This window comes from Oncorhynchus keta, chromosome 36, assembly GCF_023373465.1.
Source record: "Oncorhynchus keta strain PuntledgeMale-10-30-2019 chromosome 36, Oket_V2, whole genome shotgun sequence".
In the NCBI taxonomy this organism is placed as follows: domain Eukaryota; kingdom Metazoa; phylum Chordata; class Actinopteri; order Salmoniformes; family Salmonidae; genus Oncorhynchus; species Oncorhynchus keta.
The window spans coordinates 15626242-15651831 of NC_068456.1; the positions used below are offsets into that span (position 1 = coordinate 15626242).

At 49.3% G+C, this 25590-nt stretch overlaps 1 protein-coding gene across 7 annotated transcripts in view; it reads right to left on the reverse strand.

The window, feature by feature from the left end:
- smap1 (small ArfGAP 1) overlaps positions 1–25590 on the reverse strand; it is a 100583-nt gene that overhangs the window by 10319 nt on the left and 64674 nt on the right. For all 7 annotated transcript variants that reach the window (XM_052498587.1, XM_052498584.1, XM_052498581.1 and 4 more), the window contains 2 exons: positions 18322–18400; positions 11709–11815 (listed from right to left, as the gene is read on the reverse strand). In XM_052498587.1, coding sequence (XP_052354547.1) covers positions 11709–11815; positions 18322–18400 — 186 coding nt within the window. The remainder of the gene's footprint in view (positions 1–11708; positions 11816–18321; positions 18401–25590) is intronic.

Below are 25590 nucleotides of genomic sequence, written 5' to 3' on the forward strand. Positions count from 1 at the left end.
CTTCCTCAGACTACCCTCTCTCTTCCCGTCTCTGTACCATGTTCAGACTACCCTCTCTCTTCCTCAGTCTCTGTACCATGTTCAAACTACCCTCTCTCTTCCTGTCTCTGTACCATGTTCAGACTACCCTCTCTCTTCCTCAGACTACCCTCTCTCTTCCTCAGTCTCTGTACCATGTTCAGACTACCCTCTCTCTTCCTGTCTCTGTACCATGTTCAGACTACCCTCTCTCTTCCTGTCTCTGTACCATGTTCAGACTATCCTCTCTCTTCCTGTCTCTGTACCATGTTCAGACTACCCTCTCTCTTCCTCAGTCTCTGTACCATGTTCAGACTATCCTCTCTCTTCATCAGTCTCTGTACCATGTTCAGACTACCCTCTCTCTTCCTGTCTCTGTACCATGTTCAGACTATCCTCTCTCTTCCTCAGTCTCTGTACCATGTTCAGACTACCCTCTCTCTTCCTCAGTCTCTGTACCATGTTCAAACTACCCTCTCTCTTCCTGTCTCTGTACCATGTTCAGACTACCCTCTCTCTTCCTCAGACTACCCTCTCTCTTCCTGTCTCTGTACCATGTTCAGACTATCCTCTCTCTTCCTGTCTCTGTACCATGTTCAGACTATCTTCTATCTTCCTCAGTCTCTGTACCATGTTCAGACTACCCTCTCTCTTCCTGTCTCTGTACCATGTTCAGACTACCCTCTCTCTTCCTGTCTCTGTACCATGTTCAGACTACCCTCTCTTCCTGTCTCTGTACCATGTTCAGACTACCCTCTCTCTTCCTCAGTCTCTGTACCATGTTCAGACTACCCTCTCTCTTCCTCAGTCTCTGTACCATGTTCAGACTACCCACTCTCTTCCTGTATCTGTACCATGTTCAGACTACCCTCTCTCTTCCTGTCTCTGTACCATGTTCAGACTACCCTCTCTCTTCCTCAGACTACCCTCTCTCTTCCTGTCTCTGTACCATGTTCAGACTATCCTCTCTCTTCCTGTCTCTGTACCATGTTCAGACTATCCTCTCTCTTCCTCAGTCTCTGTACCATGTTCAGACTATCCTCTCTCTTCCTCAGTCTCTGTACCATGTTCAGACTACCCTCTCTCTTCCTGTCTCTGTACCATGTTCAGACTATCCTCTCTCTTCCTCAGTCTCTGTACCATGTTCAGACTACCCTCTCTCTTCCTCAGTCTCTGTACCATGTTCAGACTACCCTCTCTCTTCCTCAGACTACCCTCTCTCTTCCTGTCTCTGTACCATGTTCAGACTACCCTCTCTCTTCCTCAGTCTCTGTACCATGTTCAAACTACCCTCTCTCTTCCTGTCTCTGTACCATGTTCAGACTACCCTCTCTCTTCCTCAGACTACCCTCTCTCTTCCTGTCTCTGTACCATGTTCAGACTACCCTCTCTCTTCCTGTCTCTGTACCATGTTCAGACTACCCTCTCTCTTCCTCAGTCTCTGTACCATGTTCAAACTACCCTCTCTCTTCCTGTCTCTGTACCATGTTCAGACTACCCTCTCTCTTCCTCAGACTACCCTCTCTCTTCCTGTCTCTGTACCATGTTCAGACTACCCTCTCTCTTCCTCAGACTACCCTCTCTCTTCCTGTCTCTGTACCATGTTCAGACTACCCTCTCTCTTCCTCAGTCTCTGTACCATGTTCAGACTACCGTCTCTCTTCCTGTCTCTGTACCATGTTCAGACTACCCTCTCTCTTCCTCAGACTACCCTCTCTCTTCCTGTCTCTGTACCATGTTCAGACTACCCTCTCTCTTCCTCAGTCTCTGTACCATGTTCAGACTACCCTCTCTCTTCCTCAGTCTCTGTACCATGTTCAAACTACCCTCTCTCTTCCTGTCTCTGTACCATGTTCAGACTACCCTCTCTCTTCCTCAGACTATCCTCTCTCTTCCTGTCTCTGTACCATGTTCAGACTACCCTCTCTCTTACTCAGTCTCTGTACCATGTTCAGACTACCCTCTCTCTTCCTGTCTCTGTACCATGTTCAGACTATCCTCTCTCTTCCTCAGTCTCTGTACCATGTTCAGACTACCTCTCTCTTCCTCAGTCTCTGTACCATGTTCAAACTACCCTCTCTCTTCCTGTCTCTGTACCATGTTCAGACTACCCTCTCTTCCTGTCTCTGTACCATGTTCAGACTACCCTCTCTCTTCCTCAGACTACCCTCTCTCTTCCTGTCTCTGAACCATGTTCAGACTATCCTCTCTCTTCCTGTCTCTGTACCATGTTCAGACTATCTTCTATCTTCCTCAGTCTCTGTACCATGTTCAGACTACCCTCTCTCTTCCTGTCTCTGTACCATGTTCAGACTATCCTCTCTCTTCCTCAGTCTCTGTACCATGTTCAGACTACCCTCTCTCTTCCTGTCTCTGTACCATGTTCAGACTACCCTCTCTTCCTGTCTCTGTACCATGTTCAGACTACCCTCTCTCTTCCTCAGTCTCTGTACCATGTTCAGACTACCCTCTCTCTTCCTCAGTCTCTGTACCATGTTCAGACTACCCACTCTCTTCCTGTATCTGTACCATGTTCAGACTACCCTCTCTCTTCCTGTCTCTGTACCATGTTCAGACTACCCTCTCTCTTCCTCAGACTACCCTCTCTCTTCCTGTCTCTGTACCATGTTCAGACTATCCTCTCTCTTCCTGTCTCTGTACCATGTTCAGACTATCCTCTCTCTTCCTCAGTCTCTGTACCATGTTCAGACTATCCTCTCTCTTCCTCAGTCTCTGTACCATGTTCAGACTACCCTCTCTCTTCCTCAGTCTCTGTACCATGTTCAAACTACCCTCTCTCTTCCTGTCTCTGTACCATGTTCAGACTACCCTCTCTCTTCCTCAGACTACCCTCTCTCTTCCTGTCTCTGTACCATGTTCAGACTACCCTCTCTCTTCCTCAGACTACCCTCTCTCTTCCTGTCTCTGTACCATGTTCAGACTACCCTCTCTCTTCCTCAGTCTCTGTACCATGTTCAGACTACCCTCTCTCTTCCTCAGTCTCTGTACCATGTTCAAACTACCCTCTCTCTTCCTGTCTCTGTACCATGTTCAGACTACCCTCTCTCTTCCTCAGACTATCCTCTCTCTTCCTGTCTCTGTACCATGTTCAGACTACCCTCTCTCTTACTCAGTCTCTGTACCATGTTCAGACTACCCTCTCTCTTCCTGTCTCTGTACCATGTTCAGACTATCCTCTCTCTTCCTCAGTCTCTGTACCATGTTCAGACTACCCTCTCTCTTCCTCAGTCTCTGTACCATGTTCAAACTACCCTCTCTCTTCCTGTCTCTGTACCATGTTCAGACTACCCTCTCTTCCTGTCTCTGTACCATGTTCAGACTACCCTCTCTCTTCCTCAGACTACCCTCTCTCTTCCTGTCTCTGAACCATGTTCAGACTATCCTCTCTCTTCCTGTCTCTGTACCATGTTCAGACTATCTTCTATCTTCCTCAGTCTCTGTACCATGTTCAGACTACCCTCTCTCTTCCTGTCTCTGTACCATGTTCAGACTATCCTCTCTCTTCCTCAGTCTCTGTACCATGTTCAGACTACCCTCTCTCTTCCTGTCTCTGTACCATGTTCAGACTACCCTCTCTCTTCCTGTCTCTGTACCATGTTCAGACTACCCTCTCTTCCTGTCTCTGTACCATGTTCAGACTACCCTCTCTCTTCCTCAGTCTCTGTACCATGTTCAGACTACCCTCTCTCTTCCTCAGTCTCTGTACCATGTTCAGACTACCCACTCTCTTCCTGTATCTGTACCATGTTCAGACTACCCTCTCTCTTCCTGTCTCTGTACCATGTTCAGACTACCCTCTCTCTTCCTCAGACTACCCTCTCTCTTCCTGTCTCTGTACCATGTTCAGACTATCCTCTCTCTTCCTGTCTCTGTTCCATGTTCAGACTATCCTCTCTCTTCCTCAGTCTCTGTACCATGTTCAGACTATCCTCTCTCTTCCTCAGTCTCTGTACCATGTTCAGACTACCCTCTCTCTTCCTGTCTCTGTACCATGTTCAGACTACCCTCTCTCTTCCTCAGTCTCTGTACCATGTTCAGACTACCCTCTCTCTTCCTCAGACTACCCTCTCTCTTCCTGTCTCTGTACCATGTTCAGACTACCCTCTCTCTTCCTCAGTCTCTGTACCATGTTCAAACTACCCTCTCTCTTCCTGTCTCTGTACCATGTTCAGACTACCCTCTCTCTTCCTCAGACTACCCTCTCTCTTCCTGTCTCTGTACCATGTTCAGACTACCCTCTCTCTTCCTGTCTCTGTACCATGTTCAGACTACCCTCTCTCTTCCTCAGTCTCTGTACCATGTTCAAACTACCCTCTCTCTTCCTGTCTCTGTACCATGTTCAGACTACCCTCTCTCTTCCTCAGACTACCCTCTCTCTTCCTGTCTCTGTACCATGTTCAGACTACCCTCTCTCTTCCTCAGACACCCTCTCTCTTCCTGTCTCTGTACCATGTTCAGACTACCCTCTCTCTTCCTCTCTCTTCCTGTCTCTGTACCATGTTCAGACTACCCTCTCTCTTCCTCAGACTACCCTCTCTCTTCCTGTCTCTGTACCATGTTCAGACTACCCTCTCTCTTCCTCAGTCTCTGTACCATGTTCAAACTACCCTCTCTCTTCCTCAGTCTCTGTACCATGTTCAAACTACCCTCTCTCTTCCTGTCTCTGTACCATGTTAAGACTACCCTCACTCTTCCTCAGACTATCCTCTCTCTTCCTGTCTCTGTACCATGTTCAGACTACCCTCTCTCTTACTCGGTCTCTGTACCATGTTCAGACTATCCTCTCTCTTCCTGTCTCTGTACCATGTTCAGACTATCCTCTCTCTTCCTGTCTCTGTACCATGTTCAGACTATCCTCTCTCTTCCTGTCTCTGTACCATGTTCAGACTATCCTCTCTCTTCCTGTCTCTGTACCATGTTCAGACTATCCCTCTCTTCCTGTCTCTGTACCATGTTCAGACTACCCTCTCTCTTCCTGTCTCTGTACCATGTTCAGACTATCCTCTCTCTTCCTCAGTCTCTGTCCCATGTTCAGACTACCCTCTCTCTTCCTGTCTCTGTACCATGTTCAGACTACGTCTCTCTTCTTCTCTGTACCATGTTCAGACTTCCTGTCTCTTCCATGTTCAGACTACCCTCTCTCTTCCTGTCTCTGTTCCATGTTCAGACTATCCTCTCTCTTCCTCAGTCTCTGTACCATGTTCAGACTACCCTCTCTCTTCCTCAGTCTCTGTACCATGTTCAGACTACCCTCTCTCTTCCTGTCTCTGTACCATGTTCAGACTACCCTCTCTCTTCCTCAGACAGTCTCTGTACCATGTTCAGACTACCCTCTCTCCTCAGTCTCTGTACCATGTTCAGACTATCCTCTCTCTTCCTGTCTCTGTACCATGTTCAGACTATCCTCTCTCTTCCTCAGTCTCTGTACCATGTTCAGACTACCCTCTCTCTTCCTGTCTCTGTACCATGTTCAGACTATCCCTCTCTTCCTCTCTCTTCCTCAGACTACCCTCTCTCTTCCTGTCTCTGTACCATGTTCAGACTACCCTCTCTCTTCCTGTCTCTGTACCATGTTCAGACTACCCTCTCTCTTCCTGTCTCTGTACCATGTTCAGACTACCCTCTCTCTTCCTGTCTCTCAGACTACCTCTTCCTCAGACTTCCTCCTGTCTCTGAACCATGTTCAGACTATCCTCTCTCTTCCTGTCTCTGTACCATGTTCAGACTATCTTCTATCTTCCTCAGTCTCTTACCTCAGACTACCCTCTCTCTTCCTGTCTCTGTACCATGTTCAGACTATCCTCTCTCTTCCTCAGTCTCTGTACCATGTTCAGACTACCCTCTCTCTTCCTGTCTCTGTACCATGTTCAGACTACCTCTCTCTTCCTGTCTCTGTACCATATTCAGACTACCCTCTCTTCCTGTCTCTGTACCATGTTCAGACTACCCTCTCTCTTCCTCAGTCTCTGTACCATGTTCAGACTACCCTCTCTCTTCCTCAGTCTCTGTACCATGTTCAGACTACCCACTCTCTTCCTGTATCTGTACCATGTTCAGACTACCCTCTCTCTTCCTGTCTCTGTACCATGTTCAGACTACCCTCTCTCTTCCTCAGACTACCCTCTCTCTTCCTGTCTCTGTACCATGTTCAGACTATCCTCTCTCTTCCTGTCTCTGTACCATGTTCAGACTATCCTCTCTCTTCCTCAGTCTCTGTACCATGTTCAGACTATCCTCTCTCTTCCTCAGTCTCTGTACCATGTTCAGACTACCCTCTCTCTTCCTGTCTCTGTACCATGTTCAGACTACCCTCTCTCTTCCTCAGTCTCTGTACCATGTTCAGACTACCCTCTCTCTTTCTCAGACTACCCTCTCTCTTCCTGTCTCTGTACCATGTTCAGACTACCCTCTCTCTTCCTCAGTCTCTGTACCATGTTCAAACTACCCTCTCTCTTCCTGTCTCTGTACCATGTTCAGACTACCCTCTCTCTTCCTCAGACTACCCTCTCTCTTCCTGTCTCTGTACCATGTTCAGACTACCCTCTCTCTTCCTGTCTCTGTACCATGTTCAGACTACCCTCTCTCTTCCTCAGTCTCTGTACCATGTTCAAACTACCCTCTCTCTTCCTGTCTCTGTACCATGTTCAGACTACCCTCTCTCTTCCTCAGACTACCCTCTCTCTTCCTGTCTCTGTACCATGTTCAGACTACCCTCTCTCTTCCTCAGACTACCCTCTCTCTTCCTGTCTCTGTACCAGGTTCAGACTACCCTCTCTCTTCCTCAGTCTCTGTACCATGTTCAGACTACCGTCTCTCTTCCTGTCTCTGTACCATGTTCAGACTACCCTCTCTCTTCCTCAGACTACCCTCTCTCTTCCTGTCTCTGTACCATGTTCAGACTACCCTCTCTCTTCCTCAGTCTCTGTACCATGTTCAAACTACCCTCTCTCTTCCTCAGTCTCTGTACCATGTTCAAACTACCCTCTCTCTTCCTGTCTCTGTACCATGTTCAGACTACCCTCTCTCTTCCTCAGACTATCCTCTCTCTTCCTGTCTCTGTACCATGTTCAGACTACCCTCTCTCTTCCTCAGACTATCCTCTCTCTTCCTGTCTCTGTACCATGTTCAGACTATCCTCTCTCTTCCTGTCTCTGTACCATGTTCAGACTATCCTCTCTCTTCCTGTCTCTGTACCATGTTCAGACTATCCTCTCTCTTCCTGTCTCTGTACCATGTTCAGACTACCCTCTCTCTTCCTGTCTCTGTACCATGTTCAGACTATCCTCTCTCTTCCTCAGTCTCTGTCCCATGTTCAGACTACCCTCTCTCTTCCTCAGTCTCTGTACCATGTTCAGACTACCGTCTCTCTTCCTGTCTCTGTACCATGTTCAGACTACCCTCTCTCTTCCTCAGACTACCCTCTCTCTTCCTGTCTCTGTACCATGTTCAGACTACCCTCTCTCTTCCTCAGTCTCTGTACCATGTTCAGACTACCCTCTCTCTTCCTCAGTCTCTGTACCATGTTCAAACTACCCTCTCTCTTCCTGTCTCTGTACCATGTTCAGACTACCCTCTCTCTTCCTCAGACTATCCTCTCTCTTCCTGTCTCTGTACCGTGTTCAGACTACCCTCTCTCTTACTCAGTCTCTGTACCATGTTCAGACTATCCTCTCTCTTCCTGTCTCTGTACCATGTTCAGACTATCCTCTCTCTTCATCAGTCTCTGTACCATGTTCAGACTACCCTCTCTCTTCCTGTCTCTGTACCATGTTCAGACTATCCTCTCTCTTCCTCAGTCTCTGTACCATGTTCAGACTACCCTCTCTCTTCCTCAGTCTCTGTACCATGTTCAAACTACCCTCTCTCTTCCTGTCTCTGTACCATGTTCAGACTACCCTCTCTTCCTGTCTCTGTACCATGTTCAGACTACCCTCTCTCTTCCTCAGACTACCCTCTCTCTTCCTGTCTCTGAACCATGTTCAGACTATCCTCTCTCTTCCTGTCTCTGTACCATGTTCAGACTATTCTATCTTCCTCAGTCTCTGTACCATGTTCAGACTACCCTCTCTCTTCCTGTCTCTGTACCATGTTCAGACTATCCTCTCTCTTCCTCAGTCTCTGTACCATGTTCAGACTACCCTCTCTCTTCCTGTCTCTGTACCATGTTCAGACTACCCTCTCTCTTCCTGTCTCTGTACCATATTCAGACTACCCTCTCTTCCTGTCTCTGTACCATGTTCAGACTACCCTCTCTCTTCCTCAGTCTCTGTACCATGTTCAGACTACCCTCTCTCTTCCTCAGTCTCTGTACCATGTTCAGACTACCCACTCTCTTCCTGTATCTGTACCATGTTCAGACTACCCTCTCTCTTCCTGTCTCTGTACCATGTTCAGACTACCCTCTCTCTTCCTCAGACTACCCTCTCTCTTCCTGTCTCTGTACCATGTTCAGACTATCCTCTCTCTTCCTGTCTCTGTACCATGTTCAGACTATCCTCTCTCTTCCTCAGTCTCTGTACCATGTTCAGACTATCCCTCTCTTCCTCAGTCTCTGTACCATGTTCAGACTACCCTCTCTCTTCCTGTCTCTGTACCATGTTCAGACTACCTCTCTCTTCCTCAGTCTCTGTACCATGTTCAGACTACCCTCTCTCTTCCTCAGACTACCCTCTCTCTTCCTGTCTCTGTACCATGTTCAGACTACCCTCTCTCTTCCTCAGTCTCTGTACCATGTTCAGACTACCCTCTCTCTTCCTGTCTCTGTACCATGTTCAGACCCTCTCTCTTCCTCAGACTACCCTCTCTCTTCCTGTCTCTGTACCATGTTCAGACTACCCTCTCTCTTCCTGTCTCTGTACCATGTTCAGACTATCCTCTCTCTTCCTCAGTCTCTGTACCATGTTCAAACTACCCTCTCTCTTCCTGTCTCTGTACCATGTTCAGACTACCCTCTCTCTTCCTGTCTCTGTACCATGTTCAGACTACCCTCTCTCTTCCTCAGACTAGTCTTCCTGTCTCTGTACCAGGTTCAGACTACCCTCTCTCTTCCTCAGTCTCTGTACCATGTTCAGACTACCTCTCTCTTCCTGTCTCTGTACCATGTTCAGACTACCCTCTCTCTTCCTCAGACTACCCTCTCTCTTCCTGTCTCTGTACCATGTTCAGACTACCCTCTCTCTTCCTCAGTCTCTGTACCATGTTCAAACTACCCTCTCTCTTCCTCAGTCTCTGTACCATGTTCAAACTACCCTCTCTCTTCCTGTCTCTGTACCATGTTAAGACTACCCTCACTCTTCCTCAGACTATCCTCTCTCTTCCTGTCTCTGTACCATGTTCAGACTACCCTCTCTCTTACTCGGTCTCTGTACCATGTTCAGACTATCCTCTCTCTTCCTGTCTCTGTACCATGTTCAGACTATCCTCTCTCTTCCTGTCTCTGTACCATGTTCAGACTATCCTCTCTCTTCCTGTCTCTGTACCATGTTCAGACTATCCTCTCTCTTCCTGTCTCTGTACCATGTTCAGACTATCCTCTCTCTTCCTGTCTCTGTACCATGTTCAGACTACCCTCTCTCTTCCTGTCTCTGTACCATGTTCAGACTATCCTCTCTCTTCCTCAGTCTCTGTCCCATGTTCAGACTATCCTCTCTCTTCCTGTCTCTGTACCATGTTCAGACTATCCTCTCTCTTCCTCAGTCTCTGTACCATGTTCAGACTATCCTCTCTCTTCCTGTCTCTGTACCATGTTCAGACTATCCTCTCTCTTCCTGTCTCTGTACCATGTTCAGACTATCCTCTCTCTTCCTCAGTCTCTGTACCATGTTCAGACTATCCTCTCTCTTCCTCAGTCTCTGTACCATGTTCAGACTATCCTCTCTCTTCCTGTCTCTGTACCATGTTCAGACTATCCTCTCTCTTCCTCAGTCTCTGTACCATGTTCAGACTATCCTCTCTCTTCCTGTCTCTGTACCATGTTCAGACTATCCTCTCTCTTCCTCAGTCTCTGTACCATGTTCAGACTATCCTCTCTCTTCCTCAGTCTCTGTACCATGTTCAGACTATCCTCTCTCTTCCTGTCTCTGTACCATGTTCAGACTATCCTCTCTCTTCCTCAGTCTCTGTACCATGTTCAGACTATCCTCTCTCCCTATTCTCCATCCCCATCCTTTCCCTTCTCATCCTCTTCCCTCTCTAGTGGTAATATCCACAGATACATTGGAGCCGTGTCCTTTCATCTGACAGGCCTTAACTAACCAACAGTGTCAGTTGTAACTGGGGACAGGGCCACACAGTGGAATTAACACAATACACTGACCTCTCTCCATCTCTCGGAGGATATGGAATGTGGGACTAGACTGCACATTAAAATGTTTGTCTGTTGTATATATGTGTGTGTGTGTGTGTGTGTGTGTGTGTGTGTGTGTGTGTGTGTGTGTGTGTGTGTGTGTGTGTGTGTGTGTGTGTGTGTGTGTGTGTGTGTGTGTGTGTTGAGGTCAATGTGTGTGTATGAGTGTGTTCTTACTGCAGAGGAACACAAAACCCCGCACTCCAGTCTGTCTTCACTGACTTCAATTGTATCCACAGGGGAGAGGGCATAGGCTGACAACACTGGGAGGTGGTCCAGAAGAAGACATGGTACCTGGGGGTTGTGGTGGGAGGTGGTACCTGGGGGTTGTGGTGGGAGGTGGTACCTGGGGGTTGTGGTGGGAGGTGGTACCTGGGGGTTGTGGTGGGTGGTGGTACCTGGGGGTTGTGGTGGGAGGTGGTCCAGAAGAAGACGTGGTACCTGGGGGTTGTGGTGAGAGGTGATACCTGGAGGTTGTAGTGGGAAGTGGTACCTGGGGGTTGTGGTGGGAAGTGGTACCTGGGGGTTGTGGTGGGAGGTGGTACCTGGGGGTTGTGGTGGGAGGTGGTACCTGGGGTTGTGGTGGGAGGTGGTACCTGGGGGGTTGTGGTGGGAGGTGGTACCTGGGGGTTGTGGTGGGAGGTGGTACCTGGGGGTTGTGGTGGGAGGTGGTACCTGGGGGTTGTGGTGGGAGGTGGTACCTGGGGGTTGTGGTGGGAGGTGGTACCTGGGGGTTGTGGTGGGAGGTGGTACCTGGGGGTTGTGGTGGGAGGTGGTACCTGGGGGTTGTGGTGGGAGGTGGTACCTGGGGGTTGTGGTGGGAAGTGGTACCTGGGGGTTGTGGTGGGAGGTGGTACCTGGGGGTTGTGGTGGGATGTGGTACCTGGGGTGTGTGGTGGGACGTGGTACCTGGGGGTTGTGGTGGGAGGTGGTACCTGGGGGTTGTGGTGGGAAGTGGTACCTGGGGGTTGTGGTGGGAAGTGGTACCTGGGGGTTGTGGTGGGAGGTGGTACCTGGGGGTTGTGGTGGGAGGTGGTACCTGGGGGTTGTGGTGGGAGGTGGTACCTGGGGGTTGTGGTGGGAGGTGGTACCTGGGGGTTGTGGTGGGAGGTGGTACCTGGGGGTTGTGGTGGGAGGTGGTACCTGGGGGTTGTGGTGGGAGGTGGTACCTGGGGGTTGTGGTGGGAGGTGGTACCTGGGGGTTGTGGTGGGAGGTGGTACCTGGGGGTTGTGGTGGGAAGTGGTACCTGGGGTTGTGGTGGGAGGTGGTACCTGGGGGTTGTGGTGGGAGGTGGTACCTGGGGGTTGTGGTGGGAAGTGGTACCTGAGTATTGTTGGAGGAGGGCAGAGGGTTGGACACCATTGGACCAAAGATGTCCTCATCACTGACTGGTGCAGCAGAACTGGTTGCAGCTCCACCTGCAGGTGCATCTGAGAGAGAGAGAGAGTAAACATTGACCTGTAGGCAGTATAGATTTTGTGCGTAATCTCATATCCGTGTGTGTGTGTGTGTGTGTGTGTGTGTGTGTGTGTGTGTGTGTGTGTGTGTGTGTGTGTGTGTGTGTGTGTGTGTGTGTGTGTGTGTGTGTGTACATGACTCCTGGGTTATCTATGATGCGCTGCCTATTCCCCTTCCCTCCTCAGATGTAGGAGGATGTTTTGGGATATTATTTACTTGGGGTTCAGAACCATAATACAATGAAAAAGCCCAGTCAGCCCTCTCCACACAGGTATATGAACATAACTCAATGCTATTTCAAAACAGTCAACTCAGAAACGGCCCATTACTTTCAGGTGGATATGGATTTTCGTTCACAGCGATGTCACTTCTGAAGTTGAAATGGAATTACATTTCAATTCGTGGATCACAAACTGCCAATTGTTTTCAAGGGATATTTTTAGAATCATTAATCAGATGTATAAGCTCAATAGACAGACCAAGACAGAGACAGACGACAGAGACAGACAGAGACAGCTGGGAGAGAAATAGGGATGCTGACTGATCGTGATCACAGAGACATTGCCCATCTACAATCCAGCTGCTCTCCACGACAGGAGGGAAAGCACCATGGGACATTGGGGAGAGAGAGAACGAGAGAGAACGAGAGAGACAGGGAAAGCACCATGGGACATTGGGGAGAGAAAGAACGAGAGAGAACGAGAGAGACAGGGAAAGCACCATGGGACATTGGGGAGAGAGAGAACGAGAGAGACAGGGAAAGCACCATGGGACATTGGGGAGAGAGAGAACGAGAGAGACAGGGAAAGCACCATGGGACATTGGGGAGAGAGAGAACGAGAGAGACAGGGAAAGCACCATGGGACATTGGGGAGAGAGAGAACGAGAGAGACAGGGAAAGCACCATGGGACATTGGGGAGAGAGAGAACGAGAGAGACAGGGAAAGCACCATGGGACATTGGGGAGAGAGAGAACGAGAGAGACAGGGAAAGCACCATGGGACATTGGGGGAGAGAGAACGAGAGAGACAGGGAAAGCACCATGGGACATTGGGGGAGAGAGAACGAGAGAGACAGGGAAAGCACCATGGGACATTGGGGAGAGAGAGAACGAGAGAGACAGGGAAAGCACCATGGGACATTGGGGAGAGAGAGAACGAGAGAGACAGGGAAAGCACCATGGGACATTGGGGAGAGAGAGAACGAGAGAGACAGGAAAGCACCATGGGACATTGGGGGAGAGAGAGAACGAGAGAGACAGGGAAAGCACCATGGGACATTGGGGAGAGAGAGAACGAGAGAGACAGGGAAAGCACCATGGGTCATTGGGGAGAGAGAGAACGAGAGAGACAGGGAAAGAACCATGGGACATTGGGGAGAGAGAGAACGAGAGAGACAGGGAAAGAACCATGGGACATTGGGGAGAGAGAACGAGAGAGACAGGGAAAGCACCATGGGACATTGGGGAGAGAGAGAACGAGAGAGACAGGGAAAGCACCATGGGACATTGGGGAGAGAGAGAACGAGAGAGACAGGGAAAGCACCATGGGACATTGGGGAGAGAGAGAACGAGAGAGACAGGGAAAGCACCATGGGACATTGGGGAGAGAGAGAACGAGAGAGACAGGGAAAGAACCATGGGACATTGGGGAGAGAGAGAACGAGAGAGACAGGGAAAGCACCATGGGACATTGGGGAGAGAGAGAACGAGAGAGACAGGGAAAGCACCATGGGACATTGGGGAGAGAGAGAACGAGAGAGACAGGGAAAAAAACCATGGGACATTGGGGAGAGAGAGAACGAGAGAGACAGGGAAAGAACCATGGGACATTGGGGAGAGAGAGAACGAGAGAGACAGGGAAAGCACCATGGGACATTGGGGAGAGAGAGAACGAGAGAGACAGGGAAAGAACCATGGGACATTGGGGAGAGAGAGAACGAGAGAGACAGGGAAAGAACCATGGGACATTGGGGAGAGAGAGAACGAGAGAGACAGGGAAAGAACCATGGGACATTGGGGAGAGAGAGAACGAGAGAGACAGGGAAAGCACCATGGGACATTGGGGAGAGAGAGAACGAGAGAGACAGGGAAAGAACCATGGGACATTGGGGAGAGAGAGAACGAGAGAGACAGGGAAAGAACCATGGGACATTGGGGAGAGAGAGAACGAGAGAGACAGGGAAAGCACCATGGGACATTGGGGGAGAGAGAGAACGAGAGACAGGGAAAGCACCATGGGACATTGGGGAGAGAGAGAACGAGAGAGACAGGGAAAGCACCATGGGACATTGGGGAGAGAGAGAACGAGAGAGACAGGGAAAGCACCATGGGACATTGGGGAGAGAGAGAACGAGAGAGACAGGGAAAGCACCATGGGACATTGGGGAGAGAGAGAACGAGAGAGACAGGGAAAGCACCATGGGACATTGGGGAGAGAGAGAACGAGAGAGACAGGGAAAGCACCATGGGACATTGGGGAGAGAGAGAACGAGAGAGACAGGGAAAGCACCATGGGACATTGGGGAGAGAGAGAACGAGAGAGACAGGGAAAGCACCATGGGACATTGGGGAGAGAGAGAACGAGAGAGACAGGGAAAGCACCATGGGACATTGGGGAGAGAGAGAACGAGAGAGACAGGGAAAGAACCATGGGACATTGGGGGAGAGAGAACGAGAGAGACAGGGAAAGAACCATGGGACATTGGGGAGAGAGAGAACGAGAGAGACAGGGAAAGAACCATGGGACATTGGGGAGAGAGAGAACGAGAGAGACAGGGAAAGCACCATGGGACATTGGGGAGAGAGAGAACGAGAGAGACAGGGAAAGCACCATGGGACATTGGGGAGAGAGAGAACGAGAGAGACAGGGAAAGCACCATGGGACATTGGGGAGAGAGAGAACGAGAGAGACAGGGAAAGAACCATGGGACATTGGGGAGAGAGAGAACGAGAGAGACAGGGAAAGAACCATGGGACATTGGGGAGAGAGAGAACGAGAGAGACAGGGAAAGCACCATGGGACATTGGGGAGAGAGAGAACGAGAGAGACAGGGAAAAAACCATGGGACATTGGGGAGAGAGAGAACGAGAGAGACAGGGAAAGAACCATGGGACATTGGGGAGAGAGAGAACGAGAGAGACAGGGAAAGCACCATGGGACATTGGGGAGAGAGAGAACGAGAGAGACAGGGAAAGAACCATGGGACATTGGGGAGAGAGAGAACGAGAGAGACAGGGAAAGAACCATGGGACATTGGGGAGAGAGAGAACGAGAGAGACAGGGAAAGAACCATGGGACATTGGGGAGAGAGAGAACGAGAGAGACAGGGAAAGCACCATGGGACATTGGGGAGAGAGAGAACGAGAGAGACAGGGAAAGAACCATGGGACATTGGGGAGAGAGAGAACGAGAGAGACAGGGAAAGAACCATGGGACATTGGGGAGAGAGAGAACGAGAGAGACAGGGAAAGCACCATGGGACATTGGGGAGAGAGAGAACGAGAGAGACAGGGAAAGCACCATGGGACATTGGGGAGAGAGAGAACGAGAGAGACAGGGAAAGCACCATGGGACATTGGGGAGAGAGAGAACGAGAGAGACAGGGAAAGCACCATGGGACATTGGGGAGAGAGAGAACGAGAGAGACAGGGAAAGCACCATGGGACATTGGGGAGAGAGAGAACGAGAGAGACAGGGAAAGCACCATGGGACATTGGGGAGAGAGAGAACGAGAGAGACAGGGAAAGCACCATGGGACATTGGGGAGAGAGAGAACGAGAGAGACAGGGAAAGCACCATGGGACATTGGGGAGAGAGAGAACGAGAGAGACAGGGAAAGCACCATGGGACATTGGGGAGAGAGAGAACGAGAGAGACAGGGAAAGAACCATGGGACATTGGGGAGAGAGAGAACGAGAGAGACAGGGAAAGAACCATGGGACATTGGGGAGAGAGAGAACGAGAGAGACAGGGAAAGCACCATGGGACATTGGGGAGAGAGAGAACGAGAGAGACAGGGAAAGAACCATGGGACATTGGGGAGAGAGAGAACGAGAGAGACAGGGAAAGCACCATGGGACATTGGGGAGAGAGAGAACGAGAGAGACAGGGAAAGCACCATGGGACATTGGGGAGAGAGAGAACGAGAGAGACAGGGAAAGAACCATGGGACATTGGGGAGAGAGAGAACGAGAGAGACAGGGAAAGCACCATGGGACATTGGGGAGAGAGAGAACGAGAGAGACAGGGAAAGCACCATGGGACATTGGGGAGAGAGAGAACGAGAGAGACAGGGAAAGCACCATGGGACATTGGGGAGAGAGAGAACGAGAGAGACAGGGAAAGAACCATGGGACATTGGGGAGAGAGAGAACGAGAGAGACAGGGAAAGAACCATGGGACATTGGGGAGAGAGAGAACGAGAGAGACAGGGAAAGAACCATGGGACATTGGGGAGAGAGAGAACGAGAGAGACAGGGAAAGCACCATGGGACATTGGGGAGAGAGAGAACGAGAGAGACAGGGAAAGAACCATGGGACATTGGGGAGAGAGAGAACGAGAGAGACAGGGAAAGCACCATGGGACATTGGGGAGAGAGAGAACGAGAGAGACAGGGAAAGCACCATGGGACATTGGGGAGAGAGAGAACGAGAGAGACAGGGAAAGCACCATGGGACATTGGGGAGAGAGAGAACGAGAGAGACAGGGAAAGCACCATGGGACATTGGGGAGAGAGAGAACGAGAGAGACAGGGAAAGAACCATGGGACATTGGGGAGAGAGAGAACGAGAGAGACAGGGAAAGCACCATGGGACATTGGGGAGAGAGAGAACGAGAGAGACAGGGAAAGCACCATGGGACATGGGGGGAGAGAGAGAACGAGAGAGACAGGGAAAGCACCATGGGACATTGGGGAGAGAGAGAACGAGAGAGACAGGGAAAGAACCATGGGACATTGGGGAGAGAGAGAACGAGAGAGACAGGGAAAGCACCATGGGACATTGGGGAGAGAGAGAACGAGAGAGACAGGGAAAGAACCATGGGACATTGGGGAGAGAGAGAACGAGAGAGACAGGGAAAGCACCATGGGACATTGGGGAGAGAGAGAACGAGAGAGACAGGGAAAGCACCATGGGACATTGGGGAGAGAGAGAACGAGAGAGACAGGGAAAGAACCATGGGACATTGGGGAGAGAGAGAACGAGAGAGACAGGGAAAGAACCATGGGACATTGGGGAGAGAGAGAACGAGAGAGACAGGGAAAGCACCATGGGACATTGGGGAGAGAGAGAACGAGAGAGACAGGGAAAGCACCATGGGACATTGGGGAGAGAGAGAACGAGAGAGACAGGGAAAGCACCATGGGACATTGGGGAGAGAGAGAACGAGAGAGACAGGGAAAGAACCATGGGACATTGGGGAGAGAGAGAACGAGAGAGACAGGGAAAGCACCATGGGACATTGGGGAGAGAGAGAACGAGAGAGACAGGGAAAGAACCATGGGACATTGGGGAGAGAGAGAACGAGAGAGACAGGGAAAGCACCATGGGACATTGGGGAGAGAGAGAACGAGAGAGACAGGGAAAGCACCATGGGACATTGGGGAGAGAGAGAACGAGAGAGACAGGGAAAGCACCATGGGACATTGGGGAGAGAGAGAACGAGAGAGACAGGGAAAGAATGAGAATGTGACGAGAGGAGAAACTGTCCCTCTCCTCAAGAGGTGAGACCATTAGTAGACAATGTACCATTCAGACAGAGAGAAAGAGACATGTATGATGGGGAGTTTGACCAGAGAGCAATATAGAGAGAAATAAAAATGAGTGAGAGAGAAATTAGAGCAATAGAAGAGAGAAATTAGAGAGAGAGAGAAATTAGAGAGAGCAATAGAAGAGAGAAATAGAGAGAGAGGTAAGACAGCATGATGGTAGTCTTTATATAACACTATGTTAGAACATCCATAATTTAGCCCTTTAAGTGTGAACAAAATTTTGCCCCTTGAGAGAGAACAGGAAATAATTGAGAGAGAAAGAGAGAGAGAAGAGAAAGAAGCTGTGCATGGTGGGGATTTTGAACAGAGAGGGACAGGGCAATGAAATGAGTGCCACAGGCTCTTCTATCTCTTCCCCACTTGAAAGTAGCCTCCCTTTGTTCCGGGTTCAACTGACCATCTATTATGGGATGGCCACTCTGGGAGCGAGAGCTGAGCGAGCCATGGAAACATACTGCCTCCATCAGGAAGACACATGGTTTAAATTTTTGAATTTTTGAATTTTTTTAGACAGACCCAAACCTCCACCCCACCTCCCTGGCCAGGTCAGTTTAATTAACACCTCTCACCCTTCTACAAGTGCCTCTTTCACTCTGTCATACCCCCCCCCCCACTAGACACACACAGAGAGCGAGAGCGCTTGATAAAGTGAGGGCATTTAGAGTATCCATTTCTAGGATCTGGGATCTGCTGGTCATGCCTTACCCAGGCCGAGCAGGTCGATGGCCGGCTCGGGGGTCCTCCTGGGATTGGCTCTGGAGTCTGTCTGAAGCTCCGCCTTCTTCTGTGGAAACCGGAAGGAAGAGGAAGAGAGAGAGCAGAGAGAGTCAGCACATAGTCAGATGTAGAGCATAGCCCTACAATGCAGGTTTACAACAGGATTCCATACGGTTGGAAAGTTATATTGTTGTAAAAGGATCGAGCTGAATTTGTGTGCACCATTACTATTCAGTGTCCATCAGTTACTGTCACAAAGGCCCAGTGCAGTCAAAAACGAGATTTTTCAGTGTTTTATACTTTCACACTCTGAGGTTGGATTAATACTGTGCAATTCATTATAAATGTCCTTTTAGTGTAAGGGCTGTTTAAAACGACTGAAATGTCAGCCTGTTTTTGGTGGGACAAAGTTTTGGCCTGCCTGGTGACATCACCAAATTAGTTAATAGACCAATACGAAAGGGAGTTCCAAACCTCTCTGCCAATAACAGCTAGTTTCCAGTTTTACCCTCCCTACTCAGACCACTCCCAGACAGTCCTAGCTACATTCTTGCTTGAGAAATTGCTCTTTGCTAAGACGCTATTTTTGTTTTCAATTAAAATTGTGAAAAACAAAACACAATAAGATACTTAATTGTTACCCAGAAATGATTTGCTACTGAGATAAAAACAGCTGCATTGGCCCTTTGAGCAAGAGAAAGGCCTACCGTAGTCATTCTGAAACACAGATACACATTGTCCCTTTGAGATAGAGAAAGGCCTACCGTAGTCATTCTGAAACACAGACACACATTGGCCCTTTGAGCAAGAGAAAGGCCTACCGTAGTCATTCTGAAACACAGACACACATTGGCCCTTTGAGAAAGAGAAAGGCCTACCGTAGCCATTTTGAAACACAGACACATTGGCCCTTTGAGATAGAGAAAGGCCTACCGTAGTCATTCTGAAACACAGACACACATTGGCCCTTTGAGCAAGAGAAAGGCCTACCGTAGCCATTCTGAAACACAGACACATTGGCCCTTTGAGATAGAGAAAGGCCTACCGTAGTCATTCTGAAACACAGATACACATTGGCCCTTTGAGATAGAGAAAGGCCTACCGTAGTCATTCTGAAACACAGATACACATTGGCCCTTTGAGATAGAGAAAGGCCTACCGTAGTCATTCTGAAACACAGACACACATTGGCCCTTTGAGATAGAGAAAGGCCTACCGTAGTCATTCTGAAACACAGACACACTCACATTGGCCCTTTGAGCAAGAGAAAGGCCTCCCGTAGTCATTCTGAAACACAGACACATTGGCCCTTTGAGATAGAGAAAGGCCTACCGTAGTCATTCTGAAACACAGACACACATTGGCCCTTTGAGCTAGAGAAAGGCCTCCCGTAGTCATTCTGAAACACAGACACACATTGGCCCTTTGAGCTAGAGAAAGGCCTCCCGTAGTCATTCTGAAACACAGACACACATTGGCCCTTTGAGATAGAGAAAGGCCTACCGTAGTCATTCTGAAACACAGACACACATTGGCCCTTTGAGATAGAGAAAGGCCTACCGTAGTCATTCTGAAACACAGACACACATTGGCCCTTTGAGCTAGAGAAAGGCCTCCCGTAGTCATTCTGAAACACAGACACACATTGGCCCTTTGAGATAGAGAAAGGCCTACCGTAGTCATTCTGAAACACAGATACACATTGGCCCTTTGAGATAGAGAAAGGCCTACCGTAGTCATTCTGAAACACAGACACACATTGGCCCTTTGAGCAAGAGAAAGGCCTACCGTAGTCATTCTGAAACACAGACACATTGGCCCTTTGAGATAGAGAAAGGCCTACCGTAGTCATTCTGAAACACAGACACACATTGGCCCTTTGAGCTAGAGAAAGGCCTCCCGTAGTCATTCTGAAACACAGACACACATTGGCCCTTTGAGCAAGAGAAAGGCCTACCGTAGTCATTCTGAAACACAGACACATTGGCCCTTTGAGATAGAGAAAGGCCTACCGTAGTCATTCTGAAACACAGACACACATTGGCCCTTTGAGATAGAGAAAGGCCTACCGTAGTCATTCTGAAACACAGACACACATTGGCCCTTTGAGATAGAGAAAGGCCTACCGTAGTCATTCTGAAACACAGACACACATTGGCCCTTTGAGCTAGAGAAAGGCCTACCGTAGTCATTCTGAAACACAGACACACATTGGCCCTTTGAGCTAGAGAAAGGCCTACCGTAGTCATTCTGAAACACAGACACACATTGGCCCTTTGAGCTAGAGAAAGGCCTACCGTAGTCATTCTGAAACACAGACACACATTGGCCCTTTGAGCTAGAGAAAGGCCTACCGTAGTCATTCTGAAACACAGACACATTGGCCCTTTGAGATAGAGAAAGGCCTACCGTAGTCATTCTGAAACACAGACACACATTGGCCCTTTGAGATAGAGAAAGGCCTACCGTAGTCATTCTGAAACACAGACACACATTGGCCCTTTGAGCTAGAGAAAGGCCTACCGTAGTCATTCTGAAACACAGACACATTGGCCCTTTGAGCTAGAGAAAGGCCTACCGTAGTCATTCTGAAACACAGACACACATTGGCCCTTTGAGCTAGAGAAAGGCCTACCGTAGTCATTCTGAAACACAGACACACATTGGCCCTTTGAGCTAGAGAAAGGCCTACCGTAGTCATTCTGAAACACAGACACATTGGCCCTTTGAGATAGAGAAAGGCCTACCGTAGTCATTCTGAAACACAGACACATTGGCCCTTTGAGATAGAGAAAGGCCTCCCGTAGTCATTCTGAAACACAGACACATTGGCCCTTTGAGATAGAGAAAGGCCTACCGTAGTCATTCTGAAACACAGACACATTGGCCCTTTGAGATAGAGAAAGGCCTCCCGTAGTCATTCTGAAACACAGACACATTGGCCCTTTGAGCTAGAGAAAGGCCTACCGTAGTCATTCTGAAACACAGATACACATTGGCCCTTTGAGATAGAGAAAGGCCTCCCGTAGTCATTCTGAAACACAGACACACATTGGCCCTTTGAGCTAGAGAAAGGCCTACCGTAGTCATTCTGAAACACAGATACACATTGGCCCTTTGAGATAGAGAAAGGCCTACCGTAGTCATTCTGAAACACAGACACACATTGGCCCTTTGAGCTAGAGAAAGGCCTACCGTAGTCATTCTGAAACACAGACACACATTGGCCCTTTGAGCTAGAGAAAGGCCTCCCGTAGTCATTCTGAAACACAGACACACATTGGCAAATGCCATCTCTAGGAATCGGGACTGATCGATGGTAATTGGCCTTCCCGCTGATTCCAGTTGGTGACTGGATCTCAGGGCTGTCTCTCGATTGTGATTGGATGTAAGGACTGGCTCTAGTTTGTGATTGGCAATTCGGCTCTCAGGACTAGGTCTAGTTGTTGTTGACAGCGGATTCCTAACCTGAGGTGAGGCTAGGGAACAATTCAACTCCAGCAACACCAGGCAAACAAAGTGAGCATTGTAATCAACAGCCAAACACTCTCCTCCACGTCCACTATCATCACCTTCACACCTACAGAAGAGCCGCAAATAGCTGCATACCAAGTAGGAGTACAGTCAAAAGCAAGAAACGCCCACCTAAAGCAAACATCCACAGTCCACACAAAGCAGAAAAAGACTGAAACGCTGTTTAAGCAAAGATCAGCACAAACTAACCCAACCAAAAACATACCAGGAGAAATCAAGACAAGCCAGGAACCGCAAACCTCCACGCACTAGAGTGCTGAAACAAACCAACCAAGACGACCAGGCGCTGCACACTACACCACCACCGTGGAGAGAAGAAGCAGTGTACAACAGTTCCCTGACACGGTGAGACTCATCTTGGGAAGAAAAGGTCCAGCAGGAGAAAAACAAATAGTCTGCCTGTCACACAAGGATGTCACCAGCCAGCCTGACAGCTGCCTTATTAACACTACAAAAGAGAATGATAACGCTGCCACTGTCTGGGGATGTGTGTCAAGACAGCCCCGGAATGGAGAGATGGAGTGAGAAAGAGAGGGCGAGAGAGACGAAAAGAGACTTTAAAATGCTCTTTAGTAAAACTAAAAAGTCAACAAAGGGCATTGGGAAATAGGAGAGACACTGACACTGAAGCTGTAACGTCAGGTATATTCACTCCTCGTCAGAACGTAGTCCACACAGCTCCACACGTTATGAAGTTACAATACACTAAATAGATTTCCAAACCATGGCCTGACTAGAAACCTATTCTGGAACACACCTGAACCATGACACAACCATTATTCATCAAGCCCAGGGCTTCTGCAATGTCTCTCTGGACATGTTGGTTGTTTGATGCAAGTGTGTGTGTGTGTGTGTGTAGTAGTTTGAGAGTGACGGCGTGTTACTGTGGTGAATGGTGCAGAACCGCTGCAGCCTGACGGACTTTAACAGTCTCTGACAGTCTGATGCGCAACACACACACACACACACACACACACACACACACACACACACACACACACACACACACACACACACACACACACACACACACACACACACACACACACACACACACACACACACACACACACACACACACACACACACACACACACACACACCTTCTCTAAGAGGTTTTGTCACATAGGGAAGATCCTAAGCTGCCTGCCACACAGGAGTGTTTCTTCCAGAGCTAAATTCATCTGACAGTCAGGGAAAAGTCCCTTCGTTTGAGCTGTAGACCTGCAGAACGAGCGCACACACACCATTTTCACGCCCTCTGGAGTCTACTAGATTGTTGGGGAAAGGTCAGTGCCAGTGTTTGGGAGCCGATGCATGGCTGCACACACACACACACACACACACACACACACTTAGAGCTGATGAGAGGACTACTCAGAAACAGTGATCTCACACTAAAGCTACCTCTCTCCCGCTCTGTGTTTTGGCTATTCCTACGTCAAGTGTGAGGTGTGAATTAAAAATGTATTTTTGTATATCTCATCTCCCCCTGAGACAGCCTCGGAGAGTGGGGTCACGGATCAGCCATTATTGACGGCGAGCAATTAGGGTTAAGTGCCTTGCTCAAGGGCAGATTGACAAATGTTTTTTTCCCACCTTGTGGACTTGGGTATTCGAACTAGCAACCTTTGGTTACTGGGACAACGCTTGAACCACCAGGCTACGTGATACGTGCTAGTGAACGCAGACCTGTTTTCCTATTTTGTTCTTATTATAAAACACTACTCGGCCACTTTGCATAAAGTAATTGGATTTATGGCTTTTTACACCCAATCCCAGCTCGACCGCAGAGGGGGGTCACGGAAACGTTAATACAACACCGATTTGGAGACTCTTTGGTGTGTGTGTGTGTGTGTTTGTCTTTATTGCGACGCTTTGTGTGTGTGTGTGTGTGTGTGTGTGTGTGTGTGTGTGTGTGTGTGTGTGTGTGTGTGTGTGTGTGTGTGTGTGTGTGTGTGTGTGTGTGTGTCTGTGTTTGCGTCTGTGTATGTATGTATGTATTGCAATGCTGTGTGTGTGAGAGAGCGATGCTATCTCCCTCTCGCTAATACTAACTTCAGCGCTGGCACAAAGGGCAGATACGTGGTCCTTCGCTCCCTGTCTGTCTGCGAGCGATAAAGTTTTAATTAGTAGTTTTTACACAAAAGGCTTTAGAAATGCTAATCTACTGGCTTCGCGGGAACAGAGCAAACGCAGTTTGAGTCAGTCAACAGTCAAAAGACCAAACGAGGTCAATGCTGAGCTGACTGGGGTTGGACCACTCACACATACAAATAAAAAACTAAGCTGAATTTCCAGTGTGTAACTATTTTACCAGGGTGGGATCAGGTTGTGAGCCTTCAAGATATGGTCCATACACAGTGGGGGACTGGGGGTTGGGAAACTGTCTCAGCTCTTCCTCCTACTTCAGCAGTGTCAATCCAATATTGATTAGCCTCCCAGTGGCTATGCTATCGACCCACGGTCTGTTCCCCCCCCCGCCTCTGGCAGTTGTTAGTCACAGGATGCTACTCGTTTGGGCTGCCTGTGTGTGTACGCATGCAATGGGTTTGGCTGTTAGTCACAGGATGCTACTCGTTTGGGCTGCCTGTGTGTGTACGCATGCAATGGGTTTGGCTGTTAGTCACAGGATGCTACTCGTTTGGGCTGCCTGTGTGTGTACGCATGCAATGGGTTTGGCTGTTAGTCACAGGATGCTACTCGTTTGGGCTGCCTGTGTGTGTACGCATGCAATGGGTTTGGCTGTTAGTCACAGGATGCTACTCGTTTGGGCTGCCTGTGTGTGTACGCAGGCAATGGGTTTGGCTGTTAGTCACAGGATGCTACTCGTTTGGGCTGCCTGTGTGTGTACGCAGGCAATGGGTTTGGCTGTTAGTCACAGGATGCTACTCGTTTGGGCTGCCTGTGTGTGTACGCAGGCAATGGGTTTGGCTGTTAGTCACAGGATGCTACTCGTTTGGGCTGCCTGTGTGTGTACGCAGGCAATGGGTTTGGCTGTTAGTCACAGGATATGGCTCCTTAGAGCGCCCTTCACACCATTTGCTCAACTCACTCCCATCGACCGGAGATGGCACATGGTGTGACATGTGTGTGACGTCCGTCTCTCTCTGTGTGTGTTGAATCTCATCTCCCTCCCAGAGCCAATCCCCATCCAGATGTGCTGTGCCCCTCTCTCTGATAAAGTACCACTGTTACAGTAGCTGTCGCAGACAGACAGACAGACAGACAGACAGACAGACAGACAGACAGACAGACAGACAGACAGACAGACAGACAGACAGACAGACAGACAGACAGACAGACAGACAGACAGACAGACAGACAGACAGACAGACAGACAGACAGACAGACAGACAGACAGACAGACAGACAGACAGACAAAGACCACGCCGCAACTTCCGATGCAGGGAACATCACTTGTTCTCCTTTGATATTTTATTCATGGCCTGAAAAGAAAACATAAGCTTCCGCTCTGATGGGAGGGAGACGCCTTGCTGTTTGGTGAGGGGGAGAGAAACAGAGAGTAAGAGAGGGGGAGGGGGAAGAGAGGGAAAGAAACAGCAACTGATAAAGAACAGAACAGCTTGTGAGTGATAGATTGAGTGGAAAGGAGAGACAGAGGGACTACATGCTACCACCCACTACCCCAGAGGCTGTCTATGCCCAAGGCAACACACCTGTGTGTGGAAATCACAACACTGCAGTATATGCTCCTACCTC